This window comes from Trichechus manatus, unplaced genomic scaffold (genome assembly GCF_000243295.1).
Source record: "Trichechus manatus latirostris isolate Lorelei unplaced genomic scaffold, TriManLat1.0 scaffold00071, whole genome shotgun sequence".
Lineage (NCBI taxonomy): Eukaryota > Metazoa > Chordata > Mammalia > Sirenia > Trichechidae > Trichechus > Trichechus manatus.
In genome coordinates, this window is record NW_004444007.1 from 8,176,746 (window position 1) to 8,201,537 (window position 24,792).

At 35.7% G+C, this 24,792-nt stretch overlaps 1 protein-coding gene across 7 annotated transcripts in view; it reads right to left on the reverse strand.

Moving 5' to 3' along the window:
- Window positions 1–24,792, reverse strand: part of TBCK (TBC1 domain containing kinase) — a 273,293-nt gene that overhangs the window by 128,798 nt on the left and 119,703 nt on the right. For all 7 annotated transcript variants that reach the window (XM_023734775.1, XM_023734773.1, XM_023734774.1 and 4 more), the window contains one exon: window positions 22,915–23,000. In XM_023734775.1, coding sequence (XP_023590543.1) covers window positions 22,915–23,000 — 86 coding nt within the window. The remainder of the gene's footprint in view (window positions 1–22,914; window positions 23,001–24,792) is intronic.

The following is a 24,792-nucleotide window of genomic DNA, read 5'->3' on the forward strand; positions in this document are numbered from 1 at the left end:
CATTTCATAATGATAAATAGGCCAGGTCATCAACAGGACATATTAATCCTAAATGTTTATGTACCTAATAAACATTCAAAACAAAAATGAATAGAATTGAAAGAATAAACAAAACCACAATAATAGTTGGAAATTTTAATACCTCTCTCTCAAAATAGAACAAGTAGACAAAAAATCAATAAGGATATAGACTTAAACAACACTATCAACCAACCGGAGCTAATTGGTAGTTATAAAACACTCCATTCAACAACAGAAAACACATTCTTTCAAAATACACATTCACCAAGAAAGAACATATTCTGGGACATAAAACTAGTGTCAATAAATTAAAAAGGACTCATATATGGGACAGAGTAGCAGAGGCGGGGGTCTGGGGACCATGGTTTCAGGGGACATCTAGGTCAACTGGCATAATGAAGCTTATTAAGCAAATGTTCTGCATCCCACTTTGGTGAGTGATGTCTGGGGTCTTAAAAGCTAGCGAGCGGCCATCTAAGATGCATCGATTGGTCCCAACCACCTGGAGTAAAGGAGAATGAAGAATACCAAAGACACAAGGAAAGTATTAACCTAAGAGACAGAAAGGGCCGCCTAAACCAGAGACTTCATCAGCCTGAGACCAGAAGAACTAGATGGTGCCTGGCTACCACCAATGACCAGCCTGACAGGGAACACAACAGAGAGTCCCTGATGGAGCAGGAAAAAAGTGGGGTACAGAACTCAAATTCTAGTAAAAAGACCAGACTTAATGGTTTGACTGAGACTGGAAGGACCCCGGAAGACATGGCCCCCAGACTCTCTGTTACCCCAAAACTAAAGCCATTCCTGAGGCCAACTCTTCAGACAAAGATTAGACTGGACTATGGGACATAAAAATGATACTCGTGTGTGCTTCTGAGCTCAAACAGATATATGAGACTAAAGGGGCAGCTCCTGTCCGGAGGAGAGATGAGAAGGCAGAGAGGGTCAGCAGCTGGTTGAATTGACACACGAAATCCACGGTGGACAGAAGGAGTGTGCTGTCACAGTATAGGAAGAATAACTAGGGTCACATAACAATGTATGCATAAATCTTTATATGAGAGACTAACCTGAATTGTAAACTTTCACTTAAAGCACAAAAAAAAAGGACTTATATAAAGTATATTCTCTTGCCACAAATTAATTTAGAATTTAATAAGGCATCTGAAAAATTCCCAGATATTTAAAAACTAAATAATATACTTCTAAAATCATCCATAATTCAAAAAAGAAATAAAAAATAAAAGTATTTTGACCTGAATGTAAATAAAAAATACAACACATCAAAAATTTTAGGACATAGCTAAAACAGTACCTAGAGAGAAATTTATATTTACAGTACAATATACTTATATTAGAAAAGAAGAAATGTCTCATATCAATGATCTCAGCTTCTATTAAAAAAATAGAAAAAGGGCAAATAAAACCAAAAGTAAAAAGGAAGGAAATTACAAAGACAAGAATAGACATCAATGAAATAGAAAACAAAAAAATAATAGAAAAAAATCAATGAAACCAATAGCTAGTACTTAACAAATGTCTGTAGAATCTCTTCTGAGCTCCAGGATTATATTTTTAATAGTCTATCAGATATTTCCACATATACATCTCACTCCACTCATAGTGACCTATAGGACACAGCAAAACTGCCCCATAGGGTTTCCAAGGCTGTAATCTTTATGGAAGCAGACTGTCATACCTTTCTCCTGCAGAGTTGCTGAGTGGGTTCAAACTGCTGGCCTTTTGGTTAGCAGCCAAGCACTTAACCACTGTGCCACCAGGCCTCCTTGGATGTCTCACTAACATCTCCAATTCAACATATTTAAAACTAAACTTATGGTCATCCCCAAATTACCCCTTCTTGCTACCACCAACATTATTCCTGTCATTTAGGCTCAAAAATCTTATAATTTAAAAACATTTCCTGTCAAGTCCTATAGATATTATTTCTACAACATTTCTTCTTGTCTTTCTTTTTTTTATCCATATATACTAAACAACCCTGTTTTAGTTTTCACTTTCTTGCATAGACTATTGCAAATGTTTCATAGCTATTCTCCTAGCTTTCAGATTCACTCTGCTGTGATCTTTTATTTAGCCAAACTGATCTCTCTAGAAATGTAACTCTGATGACATCATTTCCCTGATTTAACATGTCAATAGTTTCCCAAATTGCACACTAACTTAAGTATAAACTTCTTATGCATTTAAGGCTATTGTGAATTAGGAGAAGAAGCCAAGCACTTGGAGTCAAAAAATGTGCATTTGAATCTCAGCTCTGCCAATTACTGATACTGTGCATTGGGCAAGTCAGTTAACATCTATGAATTCCAAATTCTTTGCTTCTGAAATAGGGAAATTAGCATCTGTCTTAATTATGTCACAGAGGTACTATAAGGATAAAATCATATATGTCAAAGTGCTTTGAAAACAGTAGCATGCTATGTAAACTTAAGGTAGTTTTATTAATAATATTATCAACATAAGAAATAGGGCATTAGGCTACATTTCTATATGTCTCCCTACACATATTCTACTACCCAGTCATGACAGATGATTGACAACAATCTGAACACACACACTGCTTTCTATTAATGTGCTTTTGTCTTTTCTTCTTTGAATGTTCTTTTCCTACTATATCCATTAATCAAAGCTCTGTAAGTTTTTTTTCAAAGCTTGCCTCAAATGTCATTTCTTCTATAAAGTTTTTTTGACTTTTCTTATTATAACTATTCTACTATGTTTTGTATCATATCATATCATATATTATAACTGCATTATATACAATTTTATAGTAATTGCATATTATATTGTAATTACCTATATCATCACATTTGTATTGTAATTAATTATGGGACTGTTTGTAATTCTTTCATTTACTCATGCTTTCATTCAATCATTCACTAAATATGAAATGCTTCATGCAGACACCATGTTTCCCACTACAGCAGATGAGTCAGACATATGAACAGAGACTTATGATGCTTTACAGTTAAGTAGTATAATAAAGTTTCTAGCATAGGGTAATGGCAGCAAAGATAAAAGAGCTTATGGTCTTTTCTACCATCCTCTCTGCAGAAAAAGATGATAATGTTCTTGCGGGTAAATTTCAGTGTACTCATTTGTTCATTACTTCAGTAAATATTTACTAAGTCCCTAATACATGCCAGGACTGTGTTAAGTGATAGGATACCGCAGTGAACAAAACATAGTTCCAGGCTGGAAGGAGCTTAGTGAAGTTTAGTAAGAGTAGTAGGTGTTCATTAACTATTCTCTCAATCCACTCCAATCAGGTTTTTACCTCCACATCACCACTAAAACTGCTCTTCTCTTTGTCATCAATGATTTCCATGTTGTTTAATTTAATGACCAATCCTCAGGCCCAATCTTTCTTTACCAACCTGCAGCACTCCTCACTTAAAAACATGGTTAGGTTTCAAAGACCAGGTCGTTATGCAAAAATCAGCATTATGTGAAAATGGAAGATGACCACATCAGATTATAAATTATTATGTGGGACACATACGTCCCTCTGGACTTGGGAGACCTAAAATGTAGGTGGGTGCTATATGTCCACCTGGTCATGAAAGGGTTACTGCCAGACGTATGTTGTTAATGCACAAAATAGTCAGATAGTAGATTTTTTACTGTGGTTGTAAATGTGAAATATTGGATAACAAGACAGTGAATACATGAGGAGTAGGTGTACTTTCATACCTCCTCAAAACACATTTTCCCCCACTTGGCTTTCAAGACACCGCACACATCTAGTTTTCTTACCTTTCTGACTGTTCTTTATCTCCTTAATTGGTTCCTCTTCATCTCCCTGACTTTTAAATATTGAAGTGCCCTTAGTTCAGCCCTTGGATCTTTTCTCTTTTCTATTTTTCTCCAAGCATACAATGTGAGAACTTCCACATTTATATCTCCATCTCAGACCTCTCCGAATTCCAAACTCGTATGTCCAACTGCCTACTTGACATCTCCACCTGTATGTCTAACAGATATACATAATACGTACCCAGCTGAGTTCCTGAGACTGCCTCCAAAACCTGTGTCTACAAGTATAGTTTTCCAAATCTCAATTAAGAGCAACTAGATCCTTTGAATTGATCAGATCAAAAATTCTAGTCATTCTTCACTCCTCCCTTTCTCACACACGTTACATTGTCACATGCAGTCCTGCTGGCTCTACTTTCAAAGTATACCCAGAATATGAAAAGTTCTCACCAACCTCACTGCTAATATTCTGATTCAAGACACCATCATCTCTTGCCTAGATTACTGCAATAGTTTCATGATTGGCCTTCTAGAGTCCATCTTTGCCCTTCCTTAGGTTTCTCTCAGCATAGTAGCCAAAGTGCTCTTGTTAAAATGTTTAGGTCAAATCATGCCACTCCTTTGCCCAAAACCATTCAGTGGCTCTCCACCACCGAAAATAAAAGCCAATGTCCTTTGATCTATTTGTTGTTGTTAGGTGCCATTGAGTCGATTTCAACTCATAAGACTCCATAATCTGGTTTTCCATTACCTCTTTGTCCTCAACTCCTCATTCACTGTGCTTCAGTCACACTTGCCTCCTGGCTATTCCTTCAACATTCCCATCATTCTTCAACCTCACAGCCATGGCAATTGCTGTTGCTTCTGCTTGGAATCCTCTTTACCTAATTTCCTTAAGGCATTTATTCAAAAGTCACCTCTTCTGTGAGGCTTTCCCTGAATCCTATTTAAAATTTTCATTCCTCCTTCACCTGAGCATCTAACATCCTTATTCCTACTTTCCTTTGTTTTCTCTTTAGAACTTATCACTAGCTAACATATCACATAGTAATTATTTATCTTCTTTGTTGCCCACCCTCCACTAGAGTATAAACTCAGTGAGGGCAATGACTTTGTCTTTTTTTTTTTCCCACTGATGTGCCAGGTCTTAGAAAAATGCCTGACACATAGTAGGCACTCAAATATTTGTTGAAAGAATAAGTGAAATATACAATGAAAATAACTGAAGGGATAGATTAAACAGATCCAAAGAGTCATGAAACTGATAAAGTTGAAGTTAACTACTTTCTTGTGAAGTTTCAACAAATATGAAATAATGAAAAAATTAGTTAATCTTCTTTAATGAACTTATTTATAAAAGTATTATGGAAGTATTAAAAGAACACTAAACTTGAGATTTTGTTATATAACTATATTTTGATAACTATTATAAATATGCTCTTAAAAATAAGTGAAACAGAAGTATATTCCAAGAATATTTGAAAGTAAAAATTGACTAAAGTTGAATAAATGTCTTTAATATAATATAGAACAAGTCCTAGGTGCTCATAAAAGGAGCTGTGGTGGTGCAATAGTTAAATGCTTGGCTGCTGACAGAAAAGGTCAGTGGTTTGAACATACCAGAGGTGCCACAGGGGAAACGACCTGGTGATCTGTTCTCATAAAGATTACAGCCTAGGAAACCTTAGGGGACAGTTCGATTCTGTCCTATAGGGTCACTATGAGTCAGAATCGACTCAACGGCACACAACAGGTGCACATAGGCACTAGTCACCTCTTTCCAGCTAAATTAAGATCAGGTAAATAAATAGGTAACATAGTCTGTAATGCCTATTATTTATTCTTTCTGTTTTAACCTTTTAAAATCTTAATTGATATTTTAATCCTAAATAACTCCTCATGACACTGATACAGCTTCATAATACTATCTGATATACCGAAAAGACAGCAAAATAAAATAATTTTGAAGAGAAGGCAGGTTTTAATTTTTAAAAATAATAATTAAATAATAAAATATGTAATCAAAATATAAAAAAACAAAAAATTAGTTTCATTAAGTTAAAGATATTATTAGCTATTTCCTGATTTATAGTTGGAAACAGAAATCCAGTGAAAAGAAATCATATATTCTTTAACTATTTTGTCCAGATCATGAAATTATGTACACTTGATTTGGCCTAGTGGTCGTCTGTTAAGAGTCCGCTAAGTAAATACTGCCCCCTAGCAATATCAAGAAAGAATAGTAATATTTAGAATTTCATGATGTCTTTTCACATGGTGTAGTAATGTCATAACTATTAATATGAAAAACAAAGAAACGGGGGGTTCATTAAGTTGATTTTGAAGAGTAGAATAGTATAGTTTAAAAATTTGCAAATGTAAAAAAATTAAAAAAAAAAAACCTGAAAAAGACATACGTCTTATAACAAATTCTCAATGAATCCCACTCTACATTTATGATCTTATGTCAAATGGAGTTTTTATTGACAAACATATTGGTATATATATCAATAAATATATGAGTCCCTTCTAATAGACTTTCTTAATCCATCTTCTTATCAGCATACTATAGTTTCTGTTTACCTCAAGTCAGAAGTATTTTTATAATTAAATTACTAGAAGACCACTCTGTAAAATACGTAGTGACCATTACTTTGATTCCCTGCCGTGATTCTCTTCATTGTGGAAATGTACATCTAACCATTCAAGTAAAAGATTTTGAAAGTAGTACGGGCCATCCTATAATTTCTTGAAACTTTGAAACTCTAGACTTTGTGATTTGGTAAACTCACATACCTCTTTGGACCTTTAGGGTAGCTGTGAAGACTAGTTAATGGATCTAAATCAACTGGCAGAGGATATGACATATATCAGGCACAACCACAGGAGTTACAATTACCATACTTAATAAATATCCAGAAGTTTCTGTAATAAAAGTGTTTTAACAATTCAAAGTTCTGAGATAACCCCATGAATCATTCACGTTTTGTTGAAATAAAATGAAGAATGGAAGGTATAAAGGAGAGAATCCTAAGCACTGTGAACTGTAGATGTTACTTTTACAGGTAGAGGCTGACTCTTAAGGCAAGGCGTAAGCTAAGACGACTAAGGTATCTACAGTTTTACCAGCTCTCACAATCTGTATTCCTCAATCTCATCTCAGCTACATTGAGTTTCCAAAATTTCAAATATTTCTACATAAAAATCTTTCTTCTATTTTCCAAATTCTACCACAAGATCCTTTATTTTGTCTATCTTCCTCTTACTATCATCTTGCATATTTTACTTACTATCATCCTCTTAGAGCTACATTTAGTATAGATTGATAGATTGATGGATTTTAATGTAACAGAGTACAAAAGTTCATTGATTATGGTTTAGACTGCACATTGCACCTAATCTTTAAGAAACTAACGCTTGTTTGAAAATGGCTTTTGCATAGTATATATCATTTTAAGTCAGATTCTTTTCCATACACTTCAACAAAACAACATATTGCAACAGACTGAATGCAGAAACAGATATGAGAATCCAGCTTCCTTCTATTAAGTAAAGATATTACAAAGTGAAAGACAATATCACTCTTCTCATTTTTTTGTACTGAAATAGTTATTTTTCATAAAAATATGTTATTTTTGGTTAACTTGCAACAGATCTTCTAGTGTTATTTTTAAACAAATTAATAATTTTAAAAAAATGTATCAGTAAATATTGATAGACATAACCCATATAAACAAAAAACCTCTGGGGGCCCAAATAATTTTTAAGAGTGTAAAGGGTCTCTGAGACCAAAAAGTTTGAGAACTGCTGTATTATGCTGTATTTATTTTCACCTGTCTCTCAACCAGTATAAGGGTACATTAGATTGGATATATAGTAGGAAGATTGAAGTGAACTCACCAAGTCGGGAAACTTGCTGGATACACAACTTGTGTCTGTGTGTTTTTAGCAAGAAGGCACCAAAATATAATTTTATCATTCCAAGTGGAACTACCAGGCTGTCTGGTTTCTAAATTCTGGGCCTTTTCTAAAAGGTAATCAAGCTCTATTGTGAGAAACAGAGTTCAATAAGCCATTTGTTTTTAACAGCCTTAAAAGATCCAAGAACACTAGATGGAGTTAGGACTAATGTTAGGGACACCAGGGTAATGGCCAGACAAGAAGACCATCCTAGTATTCTGCAGATGGACAGAACAGGTTGGTGGGGACTCCTGTTATGGAAGATTCTAAATAAGGTGGACTTTCCTAATTTTTCCTGTAACCATATCTTGATAAAATCTGAAAAGTTTAGTGTCAGTAATTTCCTTTTTAAATTAAAATTAAAAAATTTCTTTACATGACAAAAATATGAAGGTCAGAAATGAATGAAAAATGAATAAATAATTTCTGATCAGTCCTTTTACATTTTCTGTTAGTACAAAATCAAGTGCTGAATATAAATTTTGAAAATGTCAGTGACAATCTTTTAAAAGAAGGAGAAAATGAGTAATAGCATGTTTCCTTTCAGACTGCAGTTAAAGGACAAAGGTTTTGCCAGTATACCTTGCTTATCACTGGGTTTGTTAGCTTTATCCTCAGCTGTGCCAGCAGGTTCAAAAGGCATATATAGTACTGAGATGCAGTCCGTATCATTTCTCTTAATGGCCACATGACAACTTTACATAATTTGGAAATTGCTACTCATAGTAATTCAGGAAAAGTTTCCTTAAGAATGAGGAGGCCTTTGCTACTCTCATTTAAAAGGCCTGTATATTTTCAGAAATAGAAACACACACCAAGACAAAAATGATAAAAATTACTCTGGCCTCAATTTTAACCACTGTGCCACCAGGGCTCCTACCAAGTACACACTATCCCTTACTTATATGTAAATCACATAACCATCATGACATATATAATTTAAGCATCACATCATGCACAATATTTCTAACTATTCAAGCTTCAGCAGTGTTCAGTATTCAGAGTTCTCTGACCCACAACAAACAGAAAGGAGCCAGAAATTACAATCTTCTCTGCAATGGGAGCCTACGTTTCAATGATGGAAGATTAACGAGTGCTTATTTTGAAAAGATTAGTTCTGGAGCAGGAAACTCAGTTTGGGATCTCATTACTAAAATACCTACCCTTCACTTGGATGAATCCTAGCCTGTATTGTTAGAGGCAGACAAATTGCTTAAACACTTACTTTAAAGGCAGAACATTGAAAACAATAACTAAAAAAACCCACAAAAACAAAGCACACACAAACTAGTGAAATGTAACTAAAATATATGTGATGGTTAATAGCTGGAAAAATATTAGAAAAAATTCTCCATTTTATCCAATTTCTACCACTATTCGCTGTCAACAATATATATTAAAAATATCAAATATTTTTATAAGACGACACTTCAAAATAACCTCCTAAATTTTTTAATATTATTGGCAGGCTTTAGAAACAGGCAAACAAAATCAACTTAATAACAAAAAGGGACAATAAATTTCAAAAAATGAAATTTCTATTAATATTTTAGCTTTCTTTCCTAAATAACTTTCATTTGTTCACTCTCTGTGACAAGACGATAGTTCTAGACAAGGGAATTTTCTGCAGGTTAAGAAACACTCTCTTTCCACTCATTTCTCTTTGTTTACTCTAGGATTCTCAATGTGAAAGTACTGTTCACTAGAAGGAGTTCTGGAAATATGTGTAGAGGCATTTTATTGTCTCAATGATAAGGGAATTAATACTTGCAATCAGGGGCCAGGGATGCTCAGCATTTGCCATTGTTGGACATTCCCATCCCATGTGGAGTTGTCTTCACCTCACATGACTCTTGAATGTCCCACAAGGCTAACCACACTACATATATAAATCATTATTACTTTCATAATAGTATTATCGAGGAGTTTTTGTAAGAAGTTATATGAAAATGCCCCAGTAATTTCAGGAGGGAGTCATAAGGAAAAGGGAAGCTTTAATAGAATAAAGATAATGTTTCAAACTTATTGAAATACTGAATAATTCACTCACCCTGTGTAGAACATTTAAGCAACATCAATGTGCCTTCCACCCAGAATTAACAAATATTAAATTTACCACATTTGCTTCAAAAATTAAAAAAAAATCAATATATTATCAATACAATGGAAGCCCCTTTGTACTACTCCTCAATTCTTTCTTTTTAAATTTATATTTTGTACTTTCTGTTAACTTGTAGCCACCACCTATCTGTCAGTTTGTTGTACTGTGATGGCTTGTGTATTGCTACGATGCTGAAAGCTATACCACTAGTATTTCAAATACCAGCAGGGTCACCCATAGTAGACAGGTTTCAGTGGAACTTCCAGACTAGGAAGAAAAGCCTGGCAATATACTTTGGAAAATTAGCCAATGAAAATTCTAAGGATCGCAACAGAGTACTGTCTGATACAGTGCTGGAAGATGAGTCCCCTGCGTTGGAAGTCTCTCAAAATACACAGTGGTCGTAACAGACTCGAGCATACTATCAACCATGAAGACGGTGCAGGACTGGGTAACGTTTCATTTTGTCGTACGTGGGGTCACCATGAGTCGGAGACGACTCGATGGCAACAACAACATAATTTCTATAAGAATTCCTTCCTAGACTGAAATTATAAATTGGACATCCAATTTAGGTCTTCTAGTCAATGTAGAATTTTTTTTTTTATGTATGATATGAGGTAGGGCTTTGATTCCCCAACACCTCCATATAGTTACCCAATTGTATTGGAACCAGTTATTCAATAATCGTTTCTTTTCTAATTGATTTGTAAAGCCACCTCGGTCATATACCAAATTCCACATGTGGGTGGGTCAATTTTTGAATAACTGTTTCCCCAGTTTATATTAATATCACTGGATTAATTTTCTTTTGGTTAATATTTGACTGGCAAATACTTTTTTAATCTCTTTTTTGACCAGTGTCATTAAATTTTTATGCTTATCTCTTATAAATGGCATGTAAGTAGATTTAAAAAAATATATAATCTGAAAATATCTTTTAATAGTCAATTTAAACAGCTTATATTTTTTCTGTGTGCAGCTTTTCTGCCTATACAGGATTTATTGACTTTTCTTTGTTCTCCCCCCACCCTCTTAGCTACCTTCTATTAGTTTAGAAGTTATACGTTCTCTTTCTACTCTTCTAGTGATTACAATTAAACTTCTACCATTCATCAGTTGGGGGACAATTCTCTATGGGTCTCTTGTACGCCCACATTTCTGGTGAACAGGGGCAGTAAATACTCTTTGTTCTGGACTATCTTTTCAAAGATGTTTGTATTAAAAAACATAAATAAACATATAACAACAACAACAACAACAACAAAACAACCTTAGAAGATAGAGACAGACTCTCTGGAGCAAAGGACAAATTTAGTTACAGCCTTGGAAGAAAATATATCTTTCCCTTCAGAGCAAAGGGAAGGTATGCTTACTGACCATTTAAAAAAAAAAAAAAAATCCCCTAAGCTCAGAGTTCCTCTCTTGTAATGCAATCCACTGTAGATGCAGGTATCAGCTGGTCCTTTGCTGTTGTCTCCATGGGACTTGGGAGGAAGGGGAACCAACACAAATATGCTGATGCTCATGGTGCTTGCTCTGCTGTAAGCGATAAAGTCTTTGTTTCTGACCCACAAGTCTTGTTTATTCTTTTGCCAGCATCCATTGAACAGTAACAGGCTAATTTATTAACTTGTAAGTATAGTAAAATCAAATCCCACATCTGAAAGGATACCTGATTTAATGCCTAAATATAGCAAGCATATTTATCTATTTATATTCCTTTTAAATAATACAAACGTGTTAGAACACTTCTAAACTGATTTCCCACCTACTCTTACTTTTCATTTTATTATAATCTAAAATTCTAATTCCACCTTGTTATTAGCTCTTATGAAATTGGCTTTATACGTAAATATTTAACAGTTCTCATTTAATTAAATTTATAAACATATGATGATTCAATTAGTGATTATCCTTAAAGAGTGTAGAACAGTGCTTGGCACCCTGTATTTAACATGTGGTGACATTATTATTTTTTAACAATGTTTTTACTTACTACTGCTTCTTACATTGCACTCATTCATAGTTCAATTTTCTGCTTAATTAAAGCAAAGAGAAATTATTTTCTTTCTGTGATTCCTTTCTTAATACCGTGTCTACGTTCATGAATTTAATTAAGGATTTTATCAGGTTGTCTTTATATTCCACACCCATGTATCTACTCAAATGTTTTCTGTCAACCTGTAACATTGACTGAATCAATGCAGTTTTCTATTCAGTGCTGAGCACAACCTAATTAGGTGCTTACAAGACAACTTTTGAAACTATCCCTTCTTCTAGTCTACATCTTAGTTATAAGCATATTTTTTTCTCAAAAGTACAACACTATTACCAATTGTGCAATCAGCTCTGCAACAATTTCAACTCTAGCCATAAGATTTAATTTAATATTATATTATACCTCACATTTATAACACGAGGCAAGAAAGTTGGAATTATATAAAAATGAATACTCAATATGTATATTAGTTAATTTTTTTACAAGGGTTTTCCCTCGCTATTCATAATTATAGGGCTTGTCTTTGTTTTGTGTCTGTACGTTTTGTAAACTATACGTGTACATTTTGGAGACCTCATTTAATAAATTTTGTACTTAAATGAGAAGTGTTTCTCCATAAGCCTAGAAGAAAATGGCATCGTAAATATTACGGACAGCATCAGGCCTCATGACTACATCACAGAGGGTTGTAGTGCAATACAAACACCAATGAACTAGGGATACCAAACTAAATCTAATCCATTGCTGTCAAGTTGATTCCTACTCATAGCTACCCTATAGGACAGAGTAGAACTGCCACACAGGGTTTCTAAGATTATAAATCTTTAGGGAAGCAGGCTGCCACATCTTTCTCTCACAGAGCAGATGGTGGGCTTTAAACACTGTGCCACCACGGTTCCTTGAAGTAGGAATAAGGAGATCTCAATTTTAGTCCTATTCTAACAATGGAAGATATACCAGACTGGGGGGAAGAAAGGAGATGTTAAATGATGTAGGCTAAAATTTTAGTTCTGTAACTAGTTTTGTTACTTTGCCAAAGACCAAATTTCTTATCTGCTAAATGCTGAAAACATCTGCGTTATACACCTTACAGATTTAAGAATCAAATGAAATGTTTATGAAAGTATTTTTAAACTTCAAAGCACTCTACAAATATTTATGCTATTAGTGTTATTAGGAACACTTTGAGTGCATTAAATATGTGTTAATATAAACATTTTTCACTCCTAACCTGGACTGTCAATATACTGGTCTATGAATATATTCTTTAAGAGGAAAGGCACGATATGGAAGCAAATAAGGTTAAGATGGAATGCAGAGATCTCTATCTCTGAAAACATTTTTTTTTTGAGGTTTACAGAAACCTTCTATGATACTGTATTCCAAGTGTCTTTAAAAAGAGGCTTGACTCCATGTCACACACTAACAAATGCATGATAGGCTGAACCATGCCCTAGCTAACCTTTGAGCCTCAACTTTGACTTTTAGCCTGATATGAACAACTGAGAAGCTCATGAAGTCAGTCAATATCTGGCAAAGCCTCCAAGGTGATATATCAAGTAAAACAGAAAAAAACAAAAGTTGCCGGCCAGTCGATTCCAACTCAAAGCGACCCTGTAGGAACAGAGTAGAATTGCCTCATGGGGCTTCCAAGGACTGGCTGGTGGATTTGAACTGCTAACCTTTGGTTAGCAGCTGTAGCTTGCCATAGCTCTTAACCACTACATCACCAGGGCTCTGTGGCAAAACACAGAAGAAGCTACTTAATAATTCACTAAGTTCGAATTTCCTATTTCTTGAAAAACAGGTCTGAATATCATAAAATCCAACTGAAAACCCTTCACAAACCCGAAACTTGCTGCCGTTGAGTTTATTCTAACTCATAGGACTGAGTAGAGCTGCCTTACGGGGCTTCCCAGGCAGATTGCCAGGTCTTTTCTCAAGTGGAGTGGCTGGTGGGTTCAAACCGTGGACTTCTCACTTAGCAACCCAGAGATTAACCACTGCACTACCAGGGCTCCTTAAACCCTTCACGGCAAAGTTTAATTAATTAGCTTTTTTTTTTTTATAAATAATAATTTATTGAGTTTTTGGTGAAGGTTTACACAGCAAGTTTCCATTTGACGATTTTTGCACAAATTGTTCAGTGACATTAGTTACATTTATCACAATGTGTCACCATTCTTTTTGTGTTCTGTTTGTTCCATTTCCAGCACTCTAGTTTCCTTGCCCCCTTATGTTCTTATCTTTGCTTTTGCATAATTATTGACCTTTTGGTCTCATACAGGCGATTTTTAAGTAGAGCACCAATCTTACTGGTAAAATCCTTTATTTTGTGTGCTACCCTGCTATTTCACTAAAGGGTGATTCAGGGGATAGGCTCAGTTCTAGGTTGAGTGTGTCAGGGTGATAGTCTCAGGGAGTTGTCTGTTCTCTACTGTTCTAGTTTGTCTGGCTTTTTTAAAAAAAAATTCTTTTTATTTTAAGAATTTGAGTTCCTCTACATTCTTCTTCCATTCTATCTGGGACCACTTATGGTGACCCCAGTCAGAATGGTCAGTGGTGGTAGCTGGGCACCGTCTAGTTCTTCCGGTCTCAGGGTAAATGAGGTCGTGGCTCACGTAGATTTATTTCTTCTCTGAGCTTTTGGTTACCTTCTTATTGTTTTGCTCCTGGTGAGTAGAGACCAGTTGTTGTATCTTAGATGGCTGCTCACAAGCTTTTAAGACCTCAGATGCTACTAGGATGCAGAGCATGATTTTTGTGAACTATGTTATGCCAAATGACTGAGTTGTCCATAAGACTATAGTCCTAAGCTTTCAAACCCAGAAAACCAATCTTGGGAGGTATTTGGTTATGTCTAAGGAGTATCCATATTTGCGTCTTCAATGAATATATATACCTGCACCCACAAAGTTGTATTTACACATACCTATAGATACTTCTATCTGTTCTCACCTATGCATACACCTGTACCTACCTGTATAACAATATGCCTATACCCATCCATATATGCTCAAACACTTGTTTTTACACTGATTGTGCTGTGCTCACTATATCCACATTTGGTGTCGATTTTCCCATCACCAGAAATAATAAGGTTTTCAAGGGCTAATTCTTTTCACAAGTAGACTGCCAGGTCCTTCTTCCTAGTCTGTCTTAGTCTGGAAGCTCAGCTCAAATCTGTCTGCCATGGCTGACCCTGCTGGTATTTGAATACGGGTGGCAGAGCTTCCAGCATCACAGCAACATGCAAGCCCCTACAGTACAACAAACTGACAGACACGTGAAGGTGCACTATAAGTCTCCCAATTCATGAGCATTGAGTGTCTTTCCATTTTTGTAGGTCTCTTTTAGTCTCCTGTAGTAGTGTTTTATAATTTTCATTGTATAAGTCTTTCATGTCTCTGGTTAGGTTAATTCCTAGGTATTTTATCAGTTTGGGGATATTATAAATGGTATTATTTTCTTGATTTCTTTTTCGGAGTACTCTTTGTTAGCACAGAGGAACCCAACTGATTTTCATGTGTTGATCTTGTACCCTGCAACGTTGCTAAATTCTTCTATTAGTTCTAGCAGTTTTTTTGCAGAAGCTTTAGGGTCTTCTATGTATAGAATTGGACCCTGGTGATGCAGTGGTTAAGAGTTTAGGCTGCTAACCAAAAGGTTGGCAGTTCTAATCCACCAGCTGCTCCTTGGAGAGCCTATGAGGCAGTTCTACTCTGTCCTATAGGGTCACTGAGTTGGAATTGACTCGAAGGCAATGGGGTATATGTATAGGATCATGTCATCTGCAAATAGAGGTAGTTTTACTTCTTCCTGTTCGATTTGGATACCATTTACTTCTCTTTCTTGTATTATTGCTCTGGCTACGGCTTCCAGTACAATGTTGAATAAGAGTGGTGATAATGGACATCCTTGTCTCATTCCCGTTCTCAAAGGGAAGTCACTTGGCCTTTCTACGTTGAGTATAACGTTGGCTGTTAGTTTTGCATATATGCCCTTAATTATTTTGAGAAATTTCCCTTCTATTTCTATTTTGCTGAGAGTTTCTCTCAGGAAAAGGTGTTGGATTTTATCAAATGCCTTTTCTGCCTCAACTGATATGATCATATGGTTCTTTTCCTTTGTTTTATTTATGTGGTGGATTACACTGATTGATTTTTTTAATGTTGAACCACTCTTGTAATCCTGGTGTGAATCTCACTTGATCATGGTGTATGATTTTTTTGATAAGTTGCTGAAGTCTGTTGGCTAGAATTTTTGTTTGTTTGTTTTTCTTTCTTTCCCCTCTTCTAGTCTCAGTTTTTTTTTTTTATTGTACTTGAGATGAAGGTTTACAGAAAAAATTAGCTTCTCATTAAACAGTTAGTACACATATTGTTTTATGACATTGGTTAACAACCCCACAACATGTCAACACTCTCCCTTCTTGACCTTGGGTTACTTATTAACCAGCTTTCCTGTCCCCTCCTGCCTTCTGGTCCTTGCCCCTGGGCTGGTGTGGCCCTTAGGCTTGTTTTGTTTTAGGCTGTTGTTGTGAGGTGCCATCAAGTCAGTTCCAACTCACAGTGACCCTATGCACCACAGAATGAAACACTGCTGGGTCCTGCCCCATGCTCACAATCGTTGTTATGCTTGAGCCCATTGCTGCAGCCACTGTGTCAGCCCATCTTGTTGAGGGTCTTCCTCTTTTTCGCTGACCCTGTACTTTACCAAGCATGATGTCCTTCTCCAGGGAGTGATCCCTCCTGACAACATGTCCAAAGTACGTAAGTGGTAGTCTCACCATCCTTCCTTCTAAGGAGCATTCTGGTTGTACTTCTTTCAACACAGATTTGTTCGTTCTTTTGGCAGTCCATGCTATATTCGATATTCTTCTCCAACACAATTCAAAGGCCTTAGATCTTCTTCGGTCTTCCTCATTCATCATTCACCTTTCGCATGCATATGATGCGACTGAAAACACCATGGCTTGATCAGGCGCACCTTAGTCTTCAAGGTGACATCTTTGCTTTTCAACACTTTAAAGAGGTCTTTTGCAGCAGATTTGCCCAGTGCAATGCATCTTTTGATTTCTTGACTGCTTCTTCCATGGGTGTTGATTGTAGATCCAAATAAAATGAAATCCTTGAGAATTTCAATCTTTTCTCCGTTTATCACGATGTTGCTTACTGGTCTAGTTGTGAGGATTTTTGTTTTCTTTATGTTGAGTTGTAATCCATACTGAAGGCTGTGGTCTTTGATCTTCACCAGTAAGTGCTTCAAGTCTTCACTTTCAGCAAGCAAGGCTGTGTCATCTGCATAATGCAGGTTGTTAATGAGTCTTCCTCCAATCCTGATGCCCCGTTCTTCTTCATATAGTCCAACTTCTCCGATTATTTGCTCAGCATACAGATTGAATAGGTATGGTGAAAGGATACAACCCTGCCGCACGCCTTTCTTGACTTTAAACCACGCAGTATCCCCTTGTTCTGTTTGAACGACTGTTTCTTGATCTGTGTACAGGTTCCTCATGAGCACAATTAAGTGTTCTGGAATTCCCTTTCTTTGCAATGTTATCCATAATTTGTTATGATCCACACAATTGAATGCCTTTGCACAGTCAATAAAACACAAGTAAACATTTTTCTGGTATTCTCTGCTTTCAGCCTCGATCCATCTGACATCAGCAGTGATATCCCTGGTTCCATGTCGTCTTCTGAATCTGGCCTGAATTTCTGGCAGTTCCCTGTCGATATACTACTACAGCCGCTTTTGAATGATCTTTAGCAAAATTTTACTTGTGTGTGATATTGATATTTTTCGATAATTTCCACATTCAGTAGGATCATCTTTCTTGGAAATAGGCATAAATATGGATCTCTTCCAGTCATTTGGCCAGGTAGCTGTCCTCCAAATTTCTTGGCAGAGATGAGTGAGCACTTACAGTGCTGCATCCGTTTGTTGAAACATCTCAATTGATATTCCATCAATTGCTGGAGCCATGCTTTTCGCCAATGCCTTCAGTGCAGCTTGGACTTACTTCTTCCTTCAGTACCATCAGTTCCTGATCATATGATACCTCTTGAAATGGTTGAACGTCGACCAATTCTTTTTGGTATAATGACTCTGTGTATTCCTTCCATCTTCTTTTGATGCTTCCTGCATTGTTTAATATTTTACCCCTAGAATCCTTCACTATTACAACTAGAGGCTTGAATTTTTTCTTCAGTTCTTTCAGCTTGAGGAATGCTGAGCAGGTTCTTCCCTTTTGGTTTTCTATCTCCAGCTGTTTGCACGTGTCATTATAATACTTTGTCTTCTCGAGTAGCCCTTTGAAATTTTCTGTTCAGTTCTTTTACTTCATCATTTCTTCCTTTTGCTTTAGCTACTCGATGTTCAAGAGCAAGTTTCAGAGTCTCTTCTGACATACACTTTGGTCTTTTCTTTCTTTCCTGTCTTTTTAAGGACCTCTTGCTTTCTTCAAGTATGATGTCCTTGATGTTCTATGGGCCTGTCTAATCTTTAGATGAAGGGTGAACCTCAGGAGTGACTTCATTACTGAGCTAAAATGGTGTCTGGGGGCCATACTCTCGGGGTTTCTCCAGTCTCTGTCAGGCCGGTATGTCTGGTCTTTTTTTCTGAGTTAAAATTTTGTTCTACATTTTTCTCCAGCTCTGTCTGTGACCCTCTATTATGATCCCTGTCAGAGCAGTCAGTGGTGGTACCTGGACACCATTTAGTTGTACTGGACTCAGTCTGGTGGAGGCCGTGGTAGTTGTGGTCCATTAGTCCTTTGGACTAATCTTTCCCTTGTATCCTTAGTTTTCTTCATTTTCCTTTGCTCCCAAAAGGATGAGACCAGTGGAGTATCTTAGATGGCCGCTCACAGGCTTTGAAGACCTCAGACACTACTCAGCAAAGTAGAATGTAGAACATTTTCTTTATAAACTATGTTATGTGTTGGCTAGAATTTTGTTGAAAAATTTTGCATCTTTGTTCATAATGGATATTGGTCTGTAGTTTTCTTTTTTTGTAGTGTCTTTGTCAGATTTAGGTGTCAGGGTTATGCTAGCTTCATGGAAAGAGTTCAGTAGTCTTCCTTCCTTGTCTGTTTTTGGAAAGATTGAGTAGGATTGGTGTCAACTCTTCTCTCAGTGTTTGGTAGAATTCTTCAGTGTAGCCATCTGGTCCTGAGTTTTTTCTTTTTTGTTGGCAGTTTTTTAAAATGACATCTTCATTCTCTTCTTTTTTAATGGGTATGTTTAAATTTCCTATCTCTGTGTTAGTTTGGGTAGGTACTGTGTTTCTAAGAATTTGTCCATTTAATCTAGTTTTCAAATTTGAAGGAGTACAATTTTCATAGTAATCTGTTATGATCTTCTTTATCTCTGTTGGATCGATTGTAGTGTCAGCAATTTCATTTCTTAATTTGGTTATTTGCCTCTTCTGGTTTTTTTCTTTTGTCAGTCTAGTCAGTGATTTGTCTATTTTATTGATCATTTCAAAGAACCAACTTCTGGTTTTGTAATCCTTTCTATTGTTTTTCTATTTCATTTATTTCTGCCCTTATCCTTACTATTTCCTTTTTCCGGTAGCTTTTGGCTTCTTTTGCTCTTCTTTTCTATTTGTTCAAGTTGTCAGTTTAAGTCAATGATTTTGGATCATTCTTCTTTTTTAATGTAGGCATTTATTGCTATGAATTTCCCCTAAGTACTGCTTTTGCTGTGTTCCAAAGGTTTTGATATGCCATGTTTTTATTTTTATTTGATTCTAGAAATTTTTTAATTTCACTTTTGATTTCTTCTATGACCCAATAGTTTTTTAATATTGTATTATTTAGTTTCCATTTATTATTATTATTATTTTTCCTGGTTTTGATTTCTAGCTTCATACCATCATGGTTACAGAATATGCTTTGTATGATTTCAATCTTTTTAAATTTGTTGAGACTTGTTTTGTGTCCTAGCATATGGTCTATTCTGGAAAATGATCCATGTGCTCTGGAAAAGTATGTGTATTGTTCTGATGCTGGGTATTCTATATATGTCCATTAGGTCCAATTGGCTTATAATTTAAGGTCTCAATGTCCGTAGTGATCTTCTTTTTAGATGTTCTGTCTATAATTGAAAGTGGTGTGTTGAAGTCCCCTACTATTATTGTGGAGCTGTCTATTTCTCCTTTCATATTAGTCAGCATTTTTTGATGTATTTTGGAGCATTGCTATTAGAAGTGTACATATTTATAATTGTAATGTCTTCCTGTTGGATTGACCCTTTTATTATTATGTAATGTCCTTCTTTATCTCTTTTAATAGATTTTGACTTAAAGTCTATTTTATCTGATATCAGTATGGCCACTCCTGCTCTTTTTTGTTTACTGGTTGCATGGAACATTTCTCTCCATCCTTTTATTTTCAGTCTGTTTGTGTCCTTATGTCTAAGGTGTGTTTCTTGTAGACAACAAAAGGATCGATCATTTTTTTTTTTAATCCATTCTGTCACTCTCTGCCTTTTGGGTGGGGCATTTAGAACATTTACATTTAAGATTATTATTGAAAACGAAGTGTCTACTGCACTCATTTTGCTATTTGATTTTTGAGTGTTTTGTATCTTTTTTAATTCTGATTTTTCTGTGTTTGTTTGTATTTGGCTTCTTTCTTGTGATGAGGCTTTTCGCCTTCTCCCTTCTGAATGTTTTATTTCAGTGATTTCTTATTGTTTACCACATATATTACATTATACAACTTACTGTTGCAACAATGTTTAACTTATGAACAACAGTTAACATAGAACATTAACATAATAAATCTATTCCTGATATACTCCTTCCTCCGTTTTTTGTTGGTGTGTCTCCTTTAACATCAATATACAACCTAGGTTCGGTAAGTTTACTTTGTACTTATTTCATACAAACTTGATACAGCATTGTTTATGGGATTTAATTATTGAGTTCATTCCCTAAAATACTATATACTTGGTCCTTATGATGGCCCATGTTGCATTTTTTTGAGATCTCTCTCTCTGTCTTATTTTTTATTTTCCCATATATAGATACAAGTATTTGTAAAATGCTCTTGTGTTTCTGTTTGGAGCGCTCCCTTGAGCAGTACTTGCAAAGCTGGTCTGGTAGTGTCAAATTCCCAGAGCTTCTGTTTGTTTGGGAATGTCCTGATTTCCCCCTCATTTCTGAACGACAACTTTGCTGGGTAAAGAGTTCTTTGCTGGCAATTGTTTTCATTCAAATTGGGGTTTGTGTAACTTCCTGTATTTGCAGGCTTGGTTCTCTGTTTAGGTGTGGGAAATTCTATGTATTGGAAAATTTTTTCTATGCCTTTATTGTAGTCATGGCGCTCTGGGATTCCAATAATTCTCATGTTAGATTTCTTAATTGAATTCCATATTTCCATTTGGGTTTGTTCTCTTCTCTTTGTTCTTTTCTCTTGAGACTTAATAAGTTCAGTTATTTTATCTTCTAGTTCATTTATTCTGTCTTCTGTCTGTTCAACTCTATTGTTGAGTGTTTCTCTTGCTTTTTCAGTTCCAGTAGTTCTCTTTTTTTCCCTTTCAGTCTCCTTGTTGAGTCTCTCATTTTGTTTCTCCATTTGTTTCCCAATATCCACTAGTTTGGTTTCTGTGTGCTTTTTGCTTTCTTTAAACATATTAGAACCATAGTCTGAAAATTTCCAATTTATTCCATTAGTCTGGCCTCCATAGGAGAAATTTCCTCTTCATGTTTTCCTTTTGATTAGTCCTTCTCTTGTGATTTTGTGTGTTTTACTATTTTTTGTTGAACTTGGGCCATTTTGTTCTTTTTTTAATTTAAATTTTGTATTCTGGCTATTGCGGAAAAATTTTCTGATTGGGCACCCTGGTGGCACAGGGGCCAAGTGCCCAGCTGCCACTTGAAAGACTGGAGCCTGCACTCACCAGCCATTCCGTGGGAGAAAGATGAGGCACCCTGCCTCCTCAAAGACTCACAACCCTGGAAACTCCAAGGGGCAGCTCCACTCTGCCATACATGGTCTCTGTGAGTCAGAATTGACCTGGTGGCATTGGGCCTGTTATCTTCTCCTGCGAACCACTAGAGGGCACTCTTATCCTTAATTTTTTTTCAGTGTTGTTTCGCATGTTCTGGATGCTTGATCTCTGGAATTCAATATGCATGTGTGTGGGGGCGGTTATCTGGTCGCAGACGTTGATGTAAGTGGTGAGGTTTGACTTTCCTGTGGCAAAGGTGGGGGGCTCTCTATGTCTTTCTCTCATGGCCATCCCTGCACAAGCTCTCCTACCATGTCTCACTTAGGGCATGGGGCCAGCCATTTATCCCTGTGTTGTCCGTTTGTCTGAAGTATTCCCCTAGCCCTGCTGCCCTTGAAATTCTTCCTGGTCCTAGTGCCTATCTGTCTCAGGCCTCAGTGAGATTCAACAGCACTCTCTCGCAGCACCACAGTTTCCCTTTGCCCCTTCCCAACTGCAAGGCCTGTGAATTTCCATGGCCAATCATTGCTTCCTTAAAATAAGGCTAGGCTTCCTCAGATTAGCTCCCTTTCTGTGTTTACTATTTGGGGTGTTGCCGAGCCCCGCCCCAAAAAGTGCACCAGATGTTAGTGGGTAGGTTCTCCCAGCTTCTGTGCTGTCCCATCTCTTCATCTTCCCTGCTTCTGGACTCACCCCAACTCTCTAACACCTTATCTCCCATCTGGAGTTCTGAAATTTCACTTTCTGCTGCTTTTTATTCGTTGTTCAGTGCGTTAGTTGCTGGGGAAGTAAATGGGGGCATCCACTCATTTTACCATCTTGCTCTGCCCTCTTGATTAACTGGCTTTTCAAAAATGATTTATTAAGAAAAATAAGATACTTTCCCTTTATTTAAAGTGAGAACATAGAAAATAACCACGCAAACTCTATAACAGAAAGCTATAATTTTTAGCAGTAGTTTGTTCAGATATGGACTTCTTATGACAACAAAATTTTTTAAAAACACACTCTTTTGTGCTGCCATTTTGTGCTTTATTGATTTATTTATATTTACCTTGTGTTTTATTAACACACCAAGTACTTACATCTGGAATAAAGCCAATCTCATTGAGATGATTACTCAGCTCTGGATCATGGAATGCAATCATCTGAGAGAACACAGTTAGATACTCTGAAATGATAACAAAGTTTAAGACCATCATCATTTTTATAATTACCTCAAATAAGACACTGAATTCACATAAATTATAGTTTTATTTACATCTTGAATGACCATAATCTCCTCATGAAGAAAACGTGTTTCAATAGTTGATTTTCTGTTTTGTTACTAATTTAATCACTTACAGCAATTTATTAAACAAACATATCAAAAAGCTATGCCAGGACTTCTGCCTTCAGAGCTATCAGTTCATTTCTTGAGTCACAAATTACATATGTTTGTAATGATATTTTCTTATTAAATTCTACAGATATATTTTCTCTAATGGTATTAAATCTGTTTTTGCATTTATTGCATGCTCAGAAAGTGTAACAGATACTTAAATAAGGAATAACAGTCACAAAGAATAATTATGCATCAAAGTTTTTTTAAATATATGTATCTATATATATAAATACAGGCATTGGTTCAGTTCTAATTTATTTTCATCTAAGGCTTTCCATTTGGCATATCAGAAGTAAGAATTAACATCATCTTAATCAGAAAGTAGGCACACAGTATGCATCTGAAAATTTCTGTTGTTGATTCTAATTCTATTCTAATTAATAGGGCTTAGTGTGGAATGTGTAGAATATTTTATCCATCCTTTCAACAAGTTACTATTCTTGCCAGTTTACTAACTATGTACTTATCTAAACAAGATTGTGTAACAATCTACTTAAGGGCAAGTAACTATCATATTTTTATTAACAGAACAAAGTTGATACATATTTCAAAGAGCTGAACAACTTTTTTTTCTTTTTGAGATTGAAATGATAACAATGTAATAAATGTTTTCCCTTAATTAATAACCTCAATTCCCTCCTTCAATAAAGCAACAGATCAATTTTTCAAACCAATATTTGCTGCAAAAGACCTCTAAGAATAATGTCTGTCTTATATTTTTTAGTTTTTAATTTTTCAATCTCTCAAGAAATTTTATTAAATCCTTGACAAAATGACCTTACCTTATTTCCCTCAATTACACCTTTGCTTCTAATCACCAAAGTGTATTTTAAAATGATTTATCTATAAACAATGTTACATATTTTACAAAGAGTAGCATCAATGTCAAAAAGAAAGGAGAAGGAGGTGCTGTATTCAATATAACAATGAAAAAGCTGAAGTCCAGATCTAGTGTGAACTTTTACACATGGATTCCAGATACAAAATGGGTATACAATTAATACTTTTTCTTGGTCTGGTGTTCTACTTCAATAGAATTCATTCTATCCACAGTCTCACTTTTTCTTCTCAGACCGAAAAAGGTACAACTCACATCAGCTTCAGGAGTGACAGATCAAAGTAAAGACCTAGGACATATCTAAAGGCTCAGGGATCTTCTGGGTTTAAATTTCTTTGATTTATTTATTTACTTTTTCCTCTATTAGTGAGTTCTAATTTACCAAAAAATTGGGTAGTAGTTTATAGTCCCAATTTACCCAAAAACCAAAGGTATGTAACATCAGTAATCACAAGCATTCAACAGTATGTTGATGAAAGCATATAGCTATTAACTTCTAAAAAGTACACTTTGTTTTAAACAGAAATTTTGCTCCAGGCAGTTCTCCACAACTATGTTCCAGTTTCTTAAAGATGGTTCTTATTTGAGCCAGACTGATAAAAGATAACTATTATGTGGGATTACATGGCTAATTACGGAGCTGCTAAAAAAACCTAATCCATCATGAAAATATTTTCCTTGTGCTTTGCCAAACTGCTGACTGGATTTATATGATATGTGCTATAACTGCATTCTTTTATT